The sequence below is a fragment of the Phyllobates terribilis genome, unplaced genomic scaffold (assembly GCF_046119375.1).
Source record: "Phyllobates terribilis strain yellow unplaced genomic scaffold, ASM4611937v1 Scaffold_1__5_contigs__length_1240528914, whole genome shotgun sequence".
NCBI classification, from domain to species: Eukaryota; Metazoa; Chordata; class Amphibia; order Anura; family Dendrobatidae; genus Phyllobates; species Phyllobates terribilis.
The window spans coordinates 415,358,009-415,378,386 of record NW_027362761.1 but is presented as its reverse complement, the minus strand read 5'-3'; the positions used below and the strand labels follow the sequence as shown (position 1 = coordinate 415,378,386).

Genomic DNA, 20,378 nt, shown 5'->3' with positions numbered 1-20,378 from the left:
CTGTCAGCGGGGCTGCTATCAGGGCAACGTTAGGGACAAATCTTCGATAGTAGCCCACAATGCCCTGACCTGCTTCTTCGAGAGGGGCTGTGGCCAGTTCAAGATCGCCTCAACCTTATTGATTTGTGGTTTTATTTCCCCTCTACCAACCACGTACCCTAGGTACTTGGCTTCCTCCATCCCCATGGCACATTTCTTCGGGTTGATAGTAAAGCCCGCCTTCCTTAGGGCATCAAGTATGGCTTGAACTTTGTCCAGATGACTTTCCCAGTCCTGGCTGAATATGATGATGTCATCTAGGTAGGCCACTGCATACTTTTTGTGAGGTGCTAAGATCCGGTCCATGGCTCTCTAGAAGGTGGCCGGAGCTCCCTGTAACCCAAATCCTGACGTATTGATAACATCCGTCTGGTGTTGAGAAGGCTGTCATCTCCTTGGCCTCTTTGGACAGGGGAATTTGCCAATATCCTTTGGTGAGGTCCAGAGTGGTGATGTACTGAGCGGGTCCCAGCCTTTCGATAAGCTCATCTACCCTAGGCATTGGGTAGGCGTCGAACTTCGAGACCTCGTTGAGCTTCCTATAGTTGTTGCAAAACCGCCAGTCTCCATCTGGTTTCGGCACTAAGACTATAGGACTGGACCATGCACTTTTGGACTCTTCAATGACTCCCAGGTTAAGCATCCACCTCACTTCTTTTGAGATCACCTCTCTGTGGGCCTCGGGGATCCGGTATGGTTTTAGATTGATGCGAACATGAGGCTCTGTGAGAACCTCATGCTCTATGACCTAAGTGAGTCCTGGCAACTCCAAAAACAGGTCTTTATTTCGCTGTAGCAACTCTTTGCACTGTTGCTTTTGGGCAACTCTGCCACCTTGACCTCTTTCACATCGGCCTCAGCCCCAGCCATTAAACAAGGAGCTTCCACGGGCTCTCTATCTTGCCATGGCTTAATCAAGTTAACATGGTAAATTTGGTAGGACTTCCTCTTCCCTGGTTGGTGGATTTTATAGTTGACTTCCCCCACTTTCTCCACCACCTCATAGGGGCCCTGCCACTTGACCATGAACTTGCTCTCCACTGTGGGCACTAACACAAGCACTCGATCTCCTGGGTTGAACGATCACACCCTGGCCGACCTATTATACACCCTGGACTGTGCCTCTTGTGCCTTGAGGCGGTGCTCCCTCACAATGGGCATCACATGGGCAATCCTCTCTTGCATCTGGGCAACGTGCTCCACCACGCTCCTATAGGGAGTGGTCTCAGCTTCCCAGGACTCTTTTGCCACATGTAGGACTCCTCGAGGGTGTTGTCCAGAGAGTAGTTCAAATGGGGAGAAACCTGTGGAAGCTTGGGGTACTTCCCTGATAGCGAACAACAGATAGGGAAGCAGACAGTCCCAGTCTCGGCCATCCTTTTCCACTGCTTTCCTCAACATTGCTTTCAAGGTTTTGTTAAACCTCTCAACCAGTCCGTCCGTCTGGGGATGGTACACGCAGGTTCTCAGTTGTGCAATCTGCAATGTCTTGCACAATTCCCTCATGACCTTCGACATAAATTGAGTTCCTTGGTCTGTTAGGATCTCCTTAGGCAACTCCGTTCTTGAAAACATGTGGACTAACTCCCGGGCTATACACCTGGCGGAGAAGTTTCGTAGTGGTACAGCCTCCGGATACCATGTAGCATAATCTAATACCACCAGGATATACTGATGCCCTCGGGCGGACTTGACCAGAGGCCCCACTAGATCCATTACTTTGCGTTCGAATGGAACCTCAATGACGGGTAGGGGCACTAGGGGACTGCGGAAGTGGGCCACTGGGGAGGTTATCTGGCATGTGGGGCAGGAACGACAATAACTCTTTATTTCTCTATAGCAACCTGGCCAGTAGAATCTTTGGAAGATCCGTTCCTGAGCCTTGTCTGTACCCAGGTGACCACCCAACACATGAGAATGAGCCATGTCTAACACCCTGCCACTATAGGGCCCTGTCACCAGCAACTGTTCTATTACCTCACCCCTTGGCTTGGTTACTCTGTACAGCAAATCCCCATTCACAGCAAAATGAGGAAACCGAGTGTCAGCCCCCGGTTCCTGAGGCACCCCATTTAACACAGTAACATTTTCAAAGGCCCCTTTCAGAGTTAAATCCCTGAGTTGTGCAGTTCCAAAGTTTCACTCGGACACCTCCAGCTCAGAGATATTAGCCTCAGGGGATGTTGTCTCATCCTCATCGCCCACAAACACACACATAGGAAACTCATCTATCATGTTCTGTGGGTAAGTTTCCTTAGGGGCGATCTGGCTGTCGTCCGAGCAACCAGGTGTCCCCGCTTTCCCCCACATTTCCCAGAATAATACAAAGTCACGTCCCATTATTATGGGATGCAATAGGTCCTTAACGACCGCCACTTCATGAGATGTGGTGCCACAGTCTGTGTTTACATCCACCTGGGCCACAGGATAGTTCTTAGCATCCCCATGGATACACCGGACACCCACCACCTTCCCAGGAACCAGTCTATTCGGGAGTGTGGCCCTTATCAGGGTCACCAAACTTCCTGAGTCCAATAGTCCAGAGACTTGTAACCTGTTTACTGACACTGAGCATGCCTGAGGGCCCTCGCCATTTTGAGGAACCGAGCTGCAGGCGGGATAGGCAAAATAGGAGCAACGCTGGCCCATGTTGCAGTCCATTGGCTCAGAGTTTATGGGACACCGGGCGGCAATATGGCCAGGGGTATGACATCTCCAACACACTATATCATGGGGTGGGACCTTGTGCAGCAATTCAGACGCCTCCTGAACTCTAGGACGCCCCCCAGGTATGACTCTAGCTCCCTTCTTTTGGGTGTCCGCCGCCTTTTGGGAACCCCAGTATTGAGAGGCTACGACCCCTTGTTTTCCCAACGGACTCTCAACCGCCTGGTATCTTTCCACCAACCCAACCAAGTCATCGGCATTATGGGGATCTTCCTGGGCAACCCAGGATTTCACCGACTTCGGGAGAGAGTGTATAAACCTGTCTATAACTACCTTCTCCACCATCTGTGCTGGGGAGGAAGATTCAGGTTGCAACCACTTTTGGACCAGGTGTAGGAGGTCGAACATCTGGGACCGGGGAGGTTTGTCACTGCAATAAGCCCAGTGGTGCACCCGTTGCGCCCTGACAGTCAGAGTCACTCCCAAGCGTGCCAAAATCTCAGTTTTCAACTTAGCGTACTCTTTTGCGTTCTGCAAGGCCAAGTCATAATAGGCCTTCTACGGCTCACCAGTCAAATGTCACTAGTACCTCCGCCCACTGCTCTGGAGGCAATTTCTCCCTTCTGCCACCCTCTCAAAGACCATCAGGAACGCCTCAATGTCATCACCTGGGGTCATCTTTTGTAATGCTCTTCTTACCGTCTTCTTGACGTGTGAGTCATCTCCTGCATCTAAGGATGTGGCGGTCGTCCTGCCACAGATCTGCTCTGCCACGGTATCCATTTGTCTTTGCTGCTGTTGGATCTGCTGCATCAGAAGTTTATTTGTTTCCTGCCGCTGCTCCCGTTGCTGATGCAGCTGCTCGCGGTGCTGCTGCTGCTGCATGCTCTGCTAGCTCTGCAGGTACTGCTGCTGGAACTGTGCCTGCTGGGTCTGCTGTTGCTGAAGTTGCTGCTGGTGCTGCGCTTGTTGTGCCTGCTGTGCCTGCAACAGATGTTTAAGCAGGTCCTCCATTTTGTCCGGTGACACTTGCTGGCTTATGGCCGACTTCACTCAGGACATATACGTCTTCTTGTAGCAGTCACACTGCCACTTGGGATCTGTGCCCATGCTTCTAGTACCAATTGTAGGGATTTGTACTCACTGAGCCGCGTTGGAGGTAGGCACAGGTTCACACAGTGATGCAGTCTGTGGGTTCAAACAAACTGGTGGTTTATTTAGTGTCCATACACCAGTGAGGAAACAAAAGTAACAGCCTTTTCCTGGCACAAAAAAAGCAATAACAGAACAAAGCTCAAAATAACAAGTCCATGCAGCACGGCCTCAGCCGTTTAAACAAAGTGCCATTCCTCTGCCTCCTGCAGAGTCTAAGGAGCACATACAAGGTCTGCTCACCTTGCCCAACACACAAAGACAGACTGAGACAGGCGCAGCTGTCTTAAATCAGCCTTCCAAGACCTGGACTGGAGGTAAGTGAGCAGCTGTTCCCCAAGCTCTTTCAGCTGTTCGTAAAACCCGGCCCTGTAATCCGGGCCCATTAAATTCCTCTCAGCACTATGTGTGCTGGAGCCTGCTTCTCCGGGTCCTACATCACCGAAGCTTGGCACTTCGGGGACACATACCTCCTGTCCACGACCTATCCGGCAGCCACTTTACAATATCTACATAGATATATACAGTACAGACCAAAAGTTTGGACACACCTTCTCATTTAAAGATTTTTCTGTATTTTCATGACTATGAAAATTGTACATTCACACTGAAGGCATCAAAACTATGAAATAACAAATGTGGAATTATATACTTAACAAAAAAGTGTGAAACAACTGAAAATATGTCTTATATTCTAGGTTCTTCAAAGTAGCCACCTTTTGCTTTGATGACTGCTTTGCACACTCTTGGCATTCTCTTGATGAGCTTCAAGAGGTAGTCACCGGAAATGGTTTTCACTTCACATGTGTGCCCTGTCAGGTTTAATAAGTGGGATTTCTTGCCTTATAAATGGGGTTGGGACCATCAGTTGTGTTGTGCAGAAGTCAGGCGGATACACAGCTGATAGTCCTACTGAATAGACTGTTAGAATTTGTATTATGGCAAGAAAAAAGCAGCTAAGTAAAGAAAAACAAGTGGCCATCATTACTTTAAGAAATGAAGGTCAGTCAGTGCAAAAAATTGGGCAAACTTTGAAAGTGTCCCCAAGTGTAGTTGCAAAAACCATCAAGCGCTACAAAGAAACTGGCTCACATGAGGACCGCCCCAGGAAAGGAAGACCAAGAGTCACCTCTGCTTCTGAGGATAAGTTTATCTGAGTCACCAGCCTCAGAAATCGCAGGTTAACAGCAGCTCAGATTAGAGACCAGATCAATGCCACACAGAGTTCTAGCAGCAGACACATCTCTACAACAACTGTTAAGAGGAGACTTTGTGCAGCAGGCCTTCATGGTAAAATAGCTGCTAAGGACAGGCAACAAGCAGAAGAGACTTGTTTGGGCTAAAGAACACAAGGAATGGACATTAGACCAGTGGAAATCTGTGCTTTGGTCTGATGAGTCCAAATTTGAGATCTTTGGTTCCAACCACCGTGTCTTTGTGCGACACAGAAAAGGTGAACGGATGGACTCTACATGCCTGGTTTCCACCGTGAAGCATGGAGGAGGAGGTGTGATGGTGTGGGGGTGCTTTGCTTGTGACACTGTTGGGGATTTATTCAAAATTGAAGGCATACTGAACCAGCATGGCTACCACAGCATCTTGCAGCAGCATGCTATTCCATCCGGTTTGTGTTTAGTTGGACCATCATTTATTTTTCAACAGGACAATGACCTCAAACACACCTCCAGGCTGTGTAAGGGCTATTTGACCAAGAAGGAGAGTGATGGAGTGCTACGCCAGATGACCTGGACTCCACAGTCACCAGACCTGAACCCAATCGAGATGGTTTGGGGTGAGCTGGACCACAGAGTGAAGGCAAAAGGGCCAACAAGTGCTAAGCAGCTCTGGGAACTCCTTCAAGATTGTTGGAAGACCATTTCCGGTGACTACCTCTTGAAGCTCATCAAGAGAATGCCAAGAGTGTGCAAAGCAGTCATCAAAGGAAAAGGTGGCTACTTTGAAGAACCTGGAATATAAGATATATTTTCAGTTGTTTCACACTTTTTTGTTAAGTATATAATTCCACATGTGTTAATTCATAGTTTTGATGCCTTCAGTGTGAATGTACAATTTTCATAGTCATGAAAATACAGAAAAATCTTTAAATGAGAAAGTGTGTCCAAACTTTTGGTCTCTACTGTATATCTGTGTATAAATAATAATAATATTAATGTATATGTTTTTGTTATGTATTCATTTTTCTTACCTATACATCTGCTCAGCTCCTCTTGCTGTATAATATTCTGCATTTTCTGTATGACAGGTTAGCCTATGTTGAGGTTTGTCAATTTCTCAATTGTTATTGTGTGACATATCTATCAGATTATAGTTATCTCCTTCATAATGTAGTTGTTTTTACATTCATTTCTTTCACTTGCTTTTTAGCTTCATATGTAGTTTTTATGTATAATTAAATAACTCCATAATTATGCGCGCGCTCTCGGATATAGGGCACAATGATACTTTGAACAACTATGAGAAGTTCCAGGCTATATGTGCTTTTTCTTTTTTTTTGCATGCAAGTAAATCATTTTCCAAAAACTAGATCACCGTAGTTCTATCCTTTATTAATCAGATGCGCTTCCTTAAACTATATTTTGATTCTATATTTACATTGAGATGTTAGATTTTGTAGATTCATAAATCAAATTGATTTAGGTGAACAGAAACAATCTTGCCGACCAATATCTAATTTTTCCTGATGGTGATTGATGGAGTCGGCAAAAGGGGAAGCAATGTGTTTCTAAGAAAATTGGTGCCTACTACTTCAGTAGTAATGCCCTGACATCACTTAGGCATAAAAGTTCTATATTTTTTATCTTAAATTCTTATTTTATAGTGGGACTTTTGTAAAACATAGTATTTAAAACATTAAAGTAGTCAAATTATTCCAATCTACATCACACTGACCAAAAACACGAGGTACTGTAGATGTTGGCTGACAACTATCTCTCTTTCTAGACAATAAATGTGCATGTATGTATGAGCACGTTAGTTTAAAGGGATTAGCCATTTAGTGGTATCCAATCAGGCATATTAACCCCTTCACAACCTTGGGATTTTTTGTTTTTCCGTTTTTGCTTTTTGCTCCCCTGCTTCCCAGAGCCATAACTTTTTTATTTTTCTGTCTGTTAATATTGCCGCTTGAAAGCTTGTTTTTTGTGGGACAAGTTGCACTTTTGAATGACCCAATTGATTTTACCATATCGTGTACTGGAAAATGGGACTAAATTCCAAGTGCGGAGAAATTGCAAAAAAAAGTGCACTTTCACAATTGTTTATGTTTTTTTCTTTTACCATTTTCACTAAATGCAAAAACTGACCTGCCATTATGATTCTCCAGGTCATTACGAGTCCGCTGATACCAAACATGTATAGGTTCTTTTTTATTTAAGTGGTGAAAAAAAAATCCAAAATTTATAAAAAAAAAAATGGTGCCATTTTCCAAGACCCATAGTGTCTCCATTTTTCAGGACCTGGAGCTGTGTGAGGGCATATTTTTTGCACGCCGGGCTGACTTTTTTATTGATACCTTTTTGGGCTAAATGCAATATTTTCCTCGCCTTTTATTACAATGTTGTAGTGACCAAAAAAACATAATTCTGGCGTTTTTAATTTTTTCTCCATACGCAGAGATTGACACCAGCATTTAACATGTTAACAGCCATGGGTGGATCGTGATTCCATCCGCGGATGTTAGAGGCACATGACAGCTGATCCAAACAGCTGTTATGTGCCGGAAAAGATGTAGGCTTCGCGCCGGAGCCTGCATCAAAGGAAGATACACGACCTATGATGTACCTATACATCATAGGAAATCCAACATGCCAGATCCCTCAACATCTAAGACAGTGAAGTGGTCCAAATGCAAACTATCATGGTGAGGTACAAGCAGAATAGGTGGCTGCCTAGGGTGCTATTATGTTTGGAGTGCATAATTACAAGACTGAAACAAAATGCTGTTCCTTTAAATACCTTTGTACAATCAGATAGTTAATAATACTGTAAATAATGGGGGTCTGATGGTTGCTTCCTCCACGTACTACAAGACTAATTTGTATGTGGCTTCAAAGCTTGACTTCCCAGCTCTGGTACATCAGATTACTGCAAAATAGGTATAATGATATTGCTGTACATGACCTATACAGCCATACCACCAGTTTCAGAAGTAAAATTGCCCTGATGAATTCCCATTAAATTGATGATTGTCATGATGAACTTCGTTGACTGAAAGTGGTGGGTGCAGATTCTGAAACCTTTGCATTGGGCACCATGAGAGCTTGATCTAAGCCCTGTACAGTTGACTGACAGCTGTGAAAATGGCAAAATGCTCCAGTAAGGGAGCATAGGTAAAAGAGGAGAACTGGGATATGATGTGCAATGGCAAATATACAGGCTCTGCTTTAAGAACTCATAGAGAGTCCATATGGTGCCAATGTGGGCACCACAATCTTCCATAACAGCAAGGCTTCTAGGGAAGAACACTGCCATCATATGGCATGCATTGGGACAGTCCACACTTTCTTTTTCTCAATCCATGTGAAAACTCACAGATGTAGACCAACACCACCAAGTAGGCTATGTGAGTTGTATTAAAGAACCGTAAAACATATATCCAGAATATGGCATTGTGCATGAGCACCTAAGTAACAGATTCCCTACACTTAACATCCCAGTGAAATGGAATTAAATATGTTACAATGAATAGATAGATTAGTAATACTTAGATTAATAGATAAAAAAAACAACATTTGATGCACAGTCAGTTACAAAGTTCTTACAGTTCTTATGCTACAATGTCCATTTTCATTAGCAGGAGGAAACGATAAGGCCATTTATGTAAATTACTTGACTTGGTTTTTGTACAGAATGGGACTATAATCATGATGAATAAATTGAAGCTTTTACATGAGAGCTCAAAAAATAACAGCAAATCGAAAATATTTTACGGAGGTCACTGAGTATTAGTGTGTCAAGAGTAATATTAGGATTCATTTATAAAAGGAAGCAATCTCAGGTAGATTTTTCTTCTTCTTGTAAAACATTTGCAGCTTTTATGGACAGTAATGGTGATTCTCTATTGTTCTTTTCATCCTGGCAGCAGGTAGCTTACTATGGGTTTCAACGTAAAAAGCATTAACCTCAAAATGGAAATAAATTTGCTGGTATGTGAGAGCCTGGAATAATTATCACTTGTGCTCTGCGGAGGAGCAAGCTGTGCCATTCAGAAAGCAAATAGCGTTTTCCTCTCCATACACAGCTCAGAGTAATGCAGAAGGATTGTGACGGCTCTTTATTTTTTAAAAAACCCAAATCAATGTGGAAGCAAAAATATTTTTGCAAGAGTTAGAAAAACAGGGATAAATGAACATTATTATGACTGAACTGTCTGAACTGAGCAGGACAGTGTTTGTATTGGAATATATTTGCCTCTTTTGGAAGAATAATGTTGACAAAAATGTGTTGCTTTTGAAAGATTATGTGCACAGTTTGCTCCTCAAACTTGCTGTTGTCCACCAGATAATTAAATTTTTTCCCTTCACTTTTACTATCATGTAGAGTCAGACTAAGAAGCTCTAGTTGGTGCACAATGACAGAATAATGAGCCCCTCAAACCAAAGTGTCCCAGAGGTCCAGCAGAATACTGCCTAATTTTGAGCTGCCTTTGAATCCCATTCATTTCCCTTAGGTTCTGATCCTCATGTGTTGAACAGATGGAGGGTGGGCCCAGGAATAATTTCTCTGGTGTGCCCAAGGAGCTGTAGACTGAAGTTGAGCATACACAGATAACTGTACGTAGGCAAAGCAATAAAATAAACTACAAGTAGAAGAACACATACTTAACTTTGAAGGGGTGGCATAATATTAGAAAAATTATTGTCTATTTCTTCTAAAAGCAGCACTTTTTTTATACATGGGTTTCGGCAAATCAGCCCCTTCAATTTGAGCTATAACACTAGGTACAGCCCATACAAAAAAAAAAACAAAAAAACCCGCCCACGGTTTTCTAATTGTTGCTCCTTAAAATAGGACCTATCACCATTTCAAAAGTGGCCAGTTCTTGCTTTTATGTTATTCATACTGCTCCTTACAGTATTCGTTTTTGTTTCTTTTCAATCCGCCATATGGTCCCAGAGAAATGGACCTTTTTATTTAGTGATATGACCTTTACCAAAGGTCAGTACTTACAAGATAATCTTCAGGACACCATAAAGGCACTTTAAAGGGTTGACTTTTAGGGCTGATACATCAAATTGGTGGTACTAGACTTCAAATTCTTTTTGTATCTGAATAGGCTGTTTGCACATTTAAATTCCCAGAGGAGCATTCCATGGACTATAAGTCTCACTATGCTGGCTTGGTACTCTCCAAAAGAAGGAACATTACCCCTTAGATTCCCTGTCAGAGACCTCTTATACAGCCAAATCAGATATCCTGATTTTCACTGATGAGGGGAAAAAACCCTGAAACATGTCTGCAAATGGAGTTTCTGGTTTGGCTTCTTATCCTAAGTCAAGTGAAAAGAAGACCCTTTAAAAAGGTGGATATTAACTTTTAGGATTGCTATATTGCCATAGCTGGCACTAGAGTTCCTGTCCTATTCCTTTCTGGAGAGGCTATATATGGTTGAAAAATGCATATGTAGTTTTCTCCTGGCAGCGAATTTCCACATTTAAAAAATATACAAGATGCCAGTGAGATTTTGTAATAACTCATTTACCGTATGTATACTTTCACTCTGATACAAAGAAAAAACACATTGGCACAAAATAAAGCAACAGTGAGAACAGCGCTAAGGAATTCTATTTAATTACAGAAAGCATTCGTTTAAAAAAGTGGGCAATGGAGGTAGAATTTCGTGGAAACATATGATTAGTCTGGTAACTTTGTTATTATATTAATCTGTTTTTTTACGATTTCATGATAAGGAAGAATATGCAAGTAGTAATATCAGTCATCATGCCTTTATTATCAAGAATAAGGATCCACTCCTTTGGCTATGTAATTTCAAAATGGACAGCCCTCCATGTGAAGATACAGTATATTTGTTTTAAAGCTAGTAGTTAAAGGGAATCTGTCAGCAGGTTTTTGCCTTGTAATCTGAGGACAGCATGAGGTAGGGGTTATAACACAGATTTCAATGATGTGTCACTTATCAGGCTGTGTGCTGTTGTTTACTCACAATGAAGGTTTTATCACCAAGACATTATAATTCACATGTTTGCTAGTCCAACTCCGCCCCCTACTGTGATAAGCAGTTCACTGTCAATAGACAATGTATATAGAGAGCCTGGTGTGGGCATTGTTAGCTTTTTCAGCTCTGCTGCATTCTACATCTAAAAACTCTGATTATGTTACCTCTGCTGCACCCAGTAAACTAAGCGATACATTGTTAGAATCAGGGTCTCTTTACCTACTTTATGCTGCTCTCAGATGAGGTAGCAAAAACCAGGTGACAGATTCCCTTTAAGTAGAACGGTGTATTAAATATCCTAATGGGAGTACAATGGTGGCAAGTTGTCATGGGAGCCCTTAAGCACTCTGCAACCAATGTGGCTCCAATGGTCTCACAGAGGAAGCCTTCTCCTTCTGTAAACCACTTAAGTGTCTATTTTTTCAGTATTGAGTATGACACCACGGACAGAAATGTCAGTGAGATTATGAATGGTTGTCTCAAGCATGTTCTGTGATAATGGATGCACTTGGGCACACAAATCATCAAGATCCACTGCTGGCTGCTCTGTTTGCAATGACCGACCAATGATGTCTCAAATGTGCTCAATAAGAGACAAGTAGGGAAATGCTGTAGGCCATGGAAACACAATGAGGCCATGCAGGCTGCTCATAGTAGCACAAGTAATATGCAGCTTGGCGTTGTCTTGGAAAACGGCTCCTGGATCACTTTGGAAAAAGGGTAGTACCACTGGTTCCATGACCAAATCAATGAAATGCTGAGCTGTTAGTGTCCCATCCGGCTACCGTACATTATGCCACCCCACACCATAATGCCTTGAATAAGCCCTCGTGAAGGCCTCTTCATGGTGTTTCCCATACTGTCTGTAGATGGAGATCGAAGACTGGAATGGAGTAATCAAGGCTGGAAAGGAGGCCTTCTCAACTTCAGTGATGAGTCCCGCCTTAGCCTTGGATGCAATAGCCGAACATTGGTCTGGAGACTACATGGGCAATGCCATGAAGAAGCCTTCACAAGGGACATCACATCAGTCCTATTCCCTGGATTACAATGTGGGGTGGCATAATGTATGCAAAAAAAACAGTGAGTGGGTGGGCACAGCTATGAATAATTGCAAGGGGTGCTACAGGGGACCTAAGTAACGTTAAAGCCAGAAACAAGAAGAAAAAGCGCAGGGCAAAATAGAAACCGTGCACACCCAAAAAATTAGAAAGTTATCAAAAGCTTTATTTGAACAATCATAAACAAACAACAACAGACGCAAGTATTAAAAACATTTAAAACAGGCACAAAATTGCACACATAGATCATAATTAGAGGTTCGAGTCAAATAACCAAAATGTGAGAGCCCCTTAATATGCAGGTACACAGATGAAGAATTTGTATGGTATAACCCCAGATAAATAATCCTCAGCCAAAGTAATACCAAAAAGGGGGCTGATATGCACCATAGAGCTGAGGAAACAGATTTAAATTTATATTTATAAAGACAACTGAGCTCCCTAAGATAAATGAGCAGTATATGATGTCAACCCCACAATAATGTAATAGGGAATATGGTGGAGTGGAGCAGTTATTATGTTACAAAATGAGGGAGGTTGTCATGGGGTATATTACCTGCATACACTGGAGACCCTACGCGTATCGCTGCTGAACTGCAGCTTCGTCAGGGGTCATCTGGGATCGTCATTGGTTGGTAATTGCAAAGGGAGCAATAGGAGCTGATCTTGATGATTTGCATGCCCAATTCAGCATGGCAGAACATTACTCAGAAAACCATTAGTAATCTCATTGACATCATGCCAAGGCATGTAAGTGCGGGGATTCCTGCTTGTGGCGTTCATACTTAATACCAAATAAATCGCGATATTTCAAAAAAATGTTTCCTGTTTTTCATCATTTTCATATAATTAATATATCTATGGGTCCTGTGATTTCTATAACTCCACAACCTTTACTTTTTGGTGTTGCAATTTCAATATTGAAAAGTGTAGATTAGAAATTCTTAGAAAGGGCTGTAGCTTACAGCCCCTAAGTGATTTGGTCACTAAAGGAGAGATTTATCAAAATTAACATAAGAATCGGGGAGCAGTTGTCCATAGTAATAAATCAGTTTCCAAGATGAAAGCAGTGACCCTATTGGTTGATGTGGTTCCACTTGTGTTGATTATTCTTTATTTTTGCATATTTTAGTCCTCATGATCCACATGTCTGATGTAAGAGGAAAGGGTCTGCCTTCATCCATTTACTCATTATTAATAAGTTATCAGGGTCATGTTTTTTTTCAATTTTGTCGTTCCAATATTGATGTAATTAGTGCTGTGTGACAGGGACCTTAGTTTCGGTTCACAATAATGATGTTGTATCCTTTTTATTTTTTTACTTTTATATTTAAGCATCTATGGATTATAATGTCTAATAACACTTATCACATATTACTTCTCATTGTAGAAAATGCAAAGGAATGATGACTGGTTTGTTTCTGTTTTATTACATTGTTTTAGGTTAACGCTTTATAAAAAATAAAACTTTTTATTTTACTGAAACATAAAATGTACTCATCACAGAGTTATATTACAATGACAATTTTGCATTACTGTCCAAATATGCACTATGGGCTGTATATTTATCTCTGCAGAATGAGCTTTTTATGATGCACAACTTAATAAACATCTTTGAAAGAGACACCCGCGCATCGGCAAGGGCTGTATCAGTGAAAGAAGACGAAATTAATAATGTGGAGCTCATTGATCCATTATTTGATGACTTCTCCTATAGCAAGGTAACATCTAATTAACAATACTGTTGGCTGTGAAGTTTTGGCATGCGGTATGTAATCTTTGGCTAAGATTGGATCTAAGAAGAGGAGATGTGTTCTTCCACTTCATAGGATTCACTCCAGATTATGATTATGCTTAAAAACTGCACAATGTGAACCCGTCTCAAGAGTGGAAAATCGAAAATCCCAGTCTGAGTGCTGTCAGTGCTGTTTTTTTACAGATCACACTCGGACCAATGTTATTCAATGGGGCAGTGCAGCTGAGCGATTTTTTTCACTAACCGAATCTGCATGGGAAAAAAAATCGCAGCATGCACTAGTTTCTTCCACAAATTGGATGAGACTCACCCATTCAAGTCTATGGGTGCGTAAAAAAAAATCAGATGCCATACAGAGCCACAGAATAGCATTCATTTTTTTACAGATACATTGCAATTCTGTAACATAGGAAACTTTACATGGTCACGTAAATGAATAATTGCTGCTGGTGTAAATTAAGAGATTGTATACGGATAGTGAGAAAACAATCGTCAGAGTTTTCTGGATGGAACGTTGAACGATTTTTTTATACATTCATTTGAACCTACCCTTAAAGTGATGGAGCCAACAGGAATTAATTTCTAAAAATACTACAATTATGTAAATATATGATAAATATAGTAACTACAGGCTATTTATTATCATAGCGCTATACTCAGCTTTCTCCATCAGTCCCATAGACAAGGAGTGAAGCAGTGATACACATGTTCGACTGCCACTCTATTTACTTAGGGCAGAGCCCCATTTTCAGGAATGATTTCCAAACTTGGTGAGAGTTCGACTGGTCAGGTTCTCGCAATCAGTATCTTATTACTTATTCTATTTAGAGTACTATACCCCCCACTTGTGCCCAAAAAAACACATACTCAACTCCACACACCTCTGTACTACTCCTGGTGTCCCCTGACAGTATCCTGGTATTCTCTCCCGATGGGGGGCATCAGGTGACCAATGCAGCCAATCAGCATCCGTTGATTGACTGCAGCATTGATGTTGCATTTGGAATGGAGGAAAGAATTAGGAGACTGTTTCTTCTTGCTCAGATGCAACATGATAGCTATAGTTAACCAGCAGCTCCTGATTGATTGTATTGGTCACCTGATGCTACCCATTGGAGGAAGAAGCGAGGAGACCGGCACGGTGAACAAGCAGTAGTACATAGGACAAGCAGTAGATGAGTATGTGTTTTGTTTGTTTTTTCCCTAGTTTTTAGTTTTGGCAAACCCATTGACCCATTTTTAAAAGATTATTAAGTATGCAGTATAAATAGTTCTCTATTTTGTGCATAAAAAGTTTTTGCAATTACCGTACCTGTTACTGAAAATATGATATCTGCAGACAATAAAGTAGAATTCCCTTTTTCACAACAGGCAGCTGCTTTAATCCGAATGGCTTCAACCTTCCTGACAGAGACACTCTTCCTCAAAGGGATCAGCGTGAGTTTAAAAAATCATTTTTGGAATTTATGAACTTTTGGCAATATAAGAATAGACAGACACATCTGATTCATTGATACTACATGGATCTCTGCGTACCGCCTGAAGAAATAATGACCTTCCATTTGTCTCATCACAGTCATACTTGAAGAAATTTGCATTCTCAAATGCTGACCAGGATGGTTTGTGGAGTCATTTACAAATGGTACTTTTTCCATATTTCTTCAAAAGTGCGGCATGCATAAAATATTTAATCACGCTATTGCTTTTTAACATTTACTAACTTGTATCAGATAGTAATACATTAAGGGTATGTGCACACGATGCAGAAATGCTCAGGATTTTTTCCTGAGCGTTTCTGCATCTCTCTGGCAGGAAAAAACGCATGCGGATTGTACATGCGGTTTCCTGCCAGGGACATGCGGAAATGAAGCGGTCTTTCACTTTCATTTCCGCATGCGGGTTGACAAGCGCTTCCCAAGCGATTTTAGCATCACTTGGAAAGTGCTTGTCAACACTATATAAATCCATGCAGCCGGCATGGATTTATATAGTGTGTGATGTCAAAAAATAAAAAATAAATCTATACGTTACCCTCTGATGGCCCCCGGTGTCCTGCTTCATCGGTCCCGGCTGCCGGCAGTGAAGACTGTAGGACCTTCCGACGTCAGCGTCACGTGACCCGTCACATGACTCTGACGTCAGCGAAGGTCCTTCATTCAACCGCGAAGTGCGCGGGAAGCCGGCAGGACGCAGCGCGGGCCGTCAGAAGGTGAGAATATATATATTTTTTACTTTATTCTTTTTTTTTTAATGGTACCTGGGTCTGGATGAGAGTCCTCTCATCCACACCCGGGTACCATCCGCACATTAGACCGCATGAAAAGCGCATCAACATATACAGTGATGCGGATTCCATGCGGTCTAATGCAAGTCAATGGCGGCAAAAGAGCAGCGTTTCCGCAAAATTAATTGACATGCTGCGGATTTTTGACCGCAGCGTTTACGCTGCGGAAAAATCCGCATCATGGGCACAGCACATGCGGATTTCCATTGGGGAACATTGCTGCCCTTCTACCATGCGTGTTTCATGCGTTTCCGCGGCGTTTACGCAACTGCAAAAACGCCGCGGAAACGCATGAAAAACGCATCGTGTGAACTCAGCCTAACTTTTATTTTTTATTTAAATACATTCATGGCATATTGATGAGACTTCCATCAGTCCTCTTTCTCAGGAGAGAAGTGCCTTGTTACTCACCACTATTATCTTTCAGTGATATAAAACAAACAAACATACATTAATGTAGTAATGGAGTATGGCTGTACGGTACATACAAGAACTCTGCTAGTGTGAAGATAGTGTATAGTATGTAGAGTATACATATATTTGTTTTACAGGTAGAAATTCTCTGCTCGGATTTATAAAATGGACACTTTAAAAAGAAACATTAAAATTACATTTTTTATGTTTATTAAATATTGCTGATACAAACAACAACATGGCTCGTTTTCTAAGTTTATAGATGACCAGGATGAAGTTAAGTTACCAGTGCCACTGAAAACCATTATGGATTCATGGACATGGAAAAAAGGCATGCCTCTGGTGACACTCAACACATCTACTGGTACGCTAAGTCAAGGAGAGTTGAAGATCGGCAATCATGAAAACATCACCAATGATTCCAAGTATGTCTATGTAATGCAAAATAGGAGTATTACCCACTGTAAGAGTGCTAAATACTTATTGCTAAAGTGTAAACCATATGTATATTGTGAGGCAGTGACTGGGATCGTATACGAGGGACGTTATATATCCCCCAGAATGTGTACAGAGACCTATTAAATCCATTGGAGTGCATTGCAGTCACAGACACACCTGCTGCTGCAATGCAGGAATGACGGTGAGCACTGACCTGGTCAGGCTATCTGGCTAAGGCAGATTAAGTAAAACCTGGCAGGGCCTTCATTTCTTGGAGGAGGTCACAGGAGGCAGTGGGGCGGCCTCCTCCCTCCAACCCGGGTTTTCCAGTGTCTCTTGCCTCAGGTCCTTTAAAAACCCTGCATTAAGGATTAGTGGTGTTCAGTGTTGGGACCTGTTAGGAGCATAGCAGGAAAGCTCGGCGGGCCTGTGAGCAGCTGAACCCACGCCTGGGAAGGCTCTGCACCCGTCAGGCTCTGAGCGGCCCGGCGCGGCCGTTGCCCACGGCAACCATTGTTATGGACTTATGTTAACCCGACTGCGAGCTGGAGGACTTTCTGTTTACCCATGAGTTGCTGAATAACGCTGGTTATGTTGGACTTGCTTCGGTCACTGCCTCAGTAACTGCACAGTGTGAACTCTGCCGCCTTACAATATATATATTTCTATATGTAGAGATATATATGAATATATACTCTATAAAATCTGTAGCCAGAGCATTAAAACTACCTGTGTAACATTGTATAAATCACACCTTTGACCCATCAAAATCTGGACTCTCCAAGACCTCTCACTGAATCATGAGTTAAACACCACAAAATCAAGTTACTCCAGCAGAATAAATGAATTAATTTTTAACAGAAATTTCAAGTTACTTTTTGTGTACAATGTGTGTTTTTGCTTTGACAAAACTAAAAAATATAAATCGCCCAAAAATACCTAGAGCTTGAATTTTAATACAACTGCAATCAAAATGATTGAACCCTCATTGCACATTAGGTTTATTAGCAAAGTTACCAAACTTTCAACTGTTTCCAATAAAACAATCAAATAAGAATAATTTAAATATCTCAAAACAACTAATATAACAGGTGGTTTCTACAAATTAAATACAAAATGCCACTTTTACTATGGCAACCTCAGCATTTTTAGAGTTATTCAACCCCTTCATGACAAGCATCTTTAGTATTAGACATTTTGGCAACTATTACCTGCTGCAAACTTTATTCACAGCTAGACGGGAGCGAAGGCAGGAATCTTAGCCTATTTCTTACCTCTAGCTCATTAATATTCTTGGGTTTGCATGCTGCAACTGACATCTTCATAGCCCACCAAAGATATGGGTTTCTATCCAGGCTGTTGTTACTGCCACTCCAGAATCTTCCAGGACTTTGTTTGAAACCAAGCGTTGGTGGATTTTGAGGTACGCTTGGGGTCACTGTCCTGTCAGAATATTCAACGTCACCTAAGCTTTAGGCAAAACATTTTCTCATAGGATTTCCTGATACTTCATTGAATACATCTCGCCTTCCACAGACTACAGATTTGTAGAGAAAGCAAAGCGGCCCCACAGCACCATTGAGTTACCACCATGCTTCACGGAAGTCAGCGTATGCTTCATCCATCCATAGGCACCAAAGTTACAGAGAATAGTTGGCACTCGACCACAAGTATGCAAATCATATATATGTGGTCACGGGTCCACCCACCTGCACGGGGAATACAGAGAAATCATGACAATGTGTGCATCACACACTGTCATGATTCAGCAGTCTACAGTCTCATAGAGTGATTTCAGACTTTTCTTATTAGACCAGACAAACCCTTTAACTTTTTAGACCACTCTTCTTACTTGCCCATATTTGTAATATGCAATCAAACATCACAGTCAGCAAACTCCTAGCCAGTCCAGGTATTTAATGTGTTTTATCTCAAGCACAACTGGTGAAACTAATGCTGAAGACAACACCTGGTTTGCAATTGAGTTTTCTTACGCTGGATTGTTTTCAGGAAGTTTAATAATTCTGTCACTGTCATAATCATTGAAAATGGCATTTTGTGTTGACTTTGGAAACACCACTTGTTGTGTTGAGCTATTTAAGTGATATTTGTTTGTTTTTTATTAAAAACATCAGAAAGTTTGTAAACTTTGCTAACAAGCCTAATTTGCAATGGGGTTGCATGGCCAAGTAACTATTACATCGCAACTGTAGCAGGCCCAGTCTCTGAGCATTTAGTAACCTATTGTAAAAAAATTACTTATTTTTTCAAGATTTTATGTTAAACAGATATATTTTTTATAAAATATTGGCGGTGTAGATGTTTTTTTTTTCTTCATTTCCTTTGTCACAATCTATTGTATATTAAAATCTATCCCAAAATATTTAAATAGTTGTTCAAATTTAAAACATAAAATGTCCAAAAGTTTGATCTGAATAAAAATAACAAAACAATTGTTATTTGCACACAGCTGCTCCAGTGCCGTCTCTCTGCTGCTCCCCAGTGGTCTTTATTGACGTGATGTCATAGCCTGTGTCTGCTGCAGTCAATGTCTTGGGCTCAGTATTTGGCTGCAGAAGTCCCATGCAGGGGCAGACATATCATTGGTGCAAGGGACCCTGCACAGGGGCCCAAGAGGTAAGGGGGCCCATTTCTACCTCCAAAGCAGATGTAATTTAGCATTTTTAGGAGCTCTTGGGCTTCAAAGGGCACATACATTGTTCTTGCACAGGGGCCCTTTTCTGTCTGTGTCCGCCAGTGGTCCCATGCTCTGGATGTGATGTCAGTGCTGCAGCCATGTCAGCAAAGACCAGTGGAGCCTAGCAGATAGGCAATGCTGGAGTGGCAGTGGGCAAATCATTATTGTGTTAATTTTTACAGATCAATGTTTTGGACATTTATTTCTGAAAATGGAGTGGAGCACCACTTTGTGTTCACACTATCCACTGAGCCCTCACTATTGACTGGGACACTGCTGAACAACTGAAAACCTTCCTCCAATTAGGGTATTTTTCAGAAAAATTTGTGTTCAAGACAGAGGCATAGCTAGGGGTTCAACGCAGGGGGAAAAACACATCTGAGTGAGCCCATTTTTACAACTTCGGCGGTGCACAATAATCATAGTGTGTAAAGGGGAACCTCAAGAGATAACCATGCTGTTACTGGAAAGAAAAATCACTATATAAAGAGCAGGATCAATAATACCGCCATACATTGACTATACAGTGGTATATAGAAGTTCTGCAGAACATTTTAAGAGACTACAGTACAGCTATGTGACTTACAGATTAGGTTCTTTCAGATGGAGTTGTTCCTTTTTTCGGTTTTTCCATCTGGACACCATGACGACTTGTTCCAGCCACGATACTTCTG

At 41.8% G+C, this 20,378-nt stretch overlaps 1 protein-coding gene across 1 annotated transcript in view; it reads left to right on the top strand.

The window, feature by feature from the left end:
• Positions 1 to 20,378, top strand: part of LVRN (laeverin) — a 201,705-nt gene that overhangs the window by 136,666 nt on the left and 44,661 nt on the right. Inside the window, exons 7-10 of the mRNA XM_073677039.1 lie at positions 13,692 to 13,835; positions 15,242 to 15,307; positions 15,447 to 15,512; positions 16,824 to 16,993. Coding sequence (XP_073533140.1) covers positions 13,692 to 13,835; positions 15,242 to 15,307; positions 15,447 to 15,512; positions 16,824 to 16,993 — 446 coding nt within the window. The remainder of the gene's footprint in view (positions 1 to 13,691; positions 13,836 to 15,241; positions 15,308 to 15,446; positions 15,513 to 16,823; positions 16,994 to 20,378) is intronic.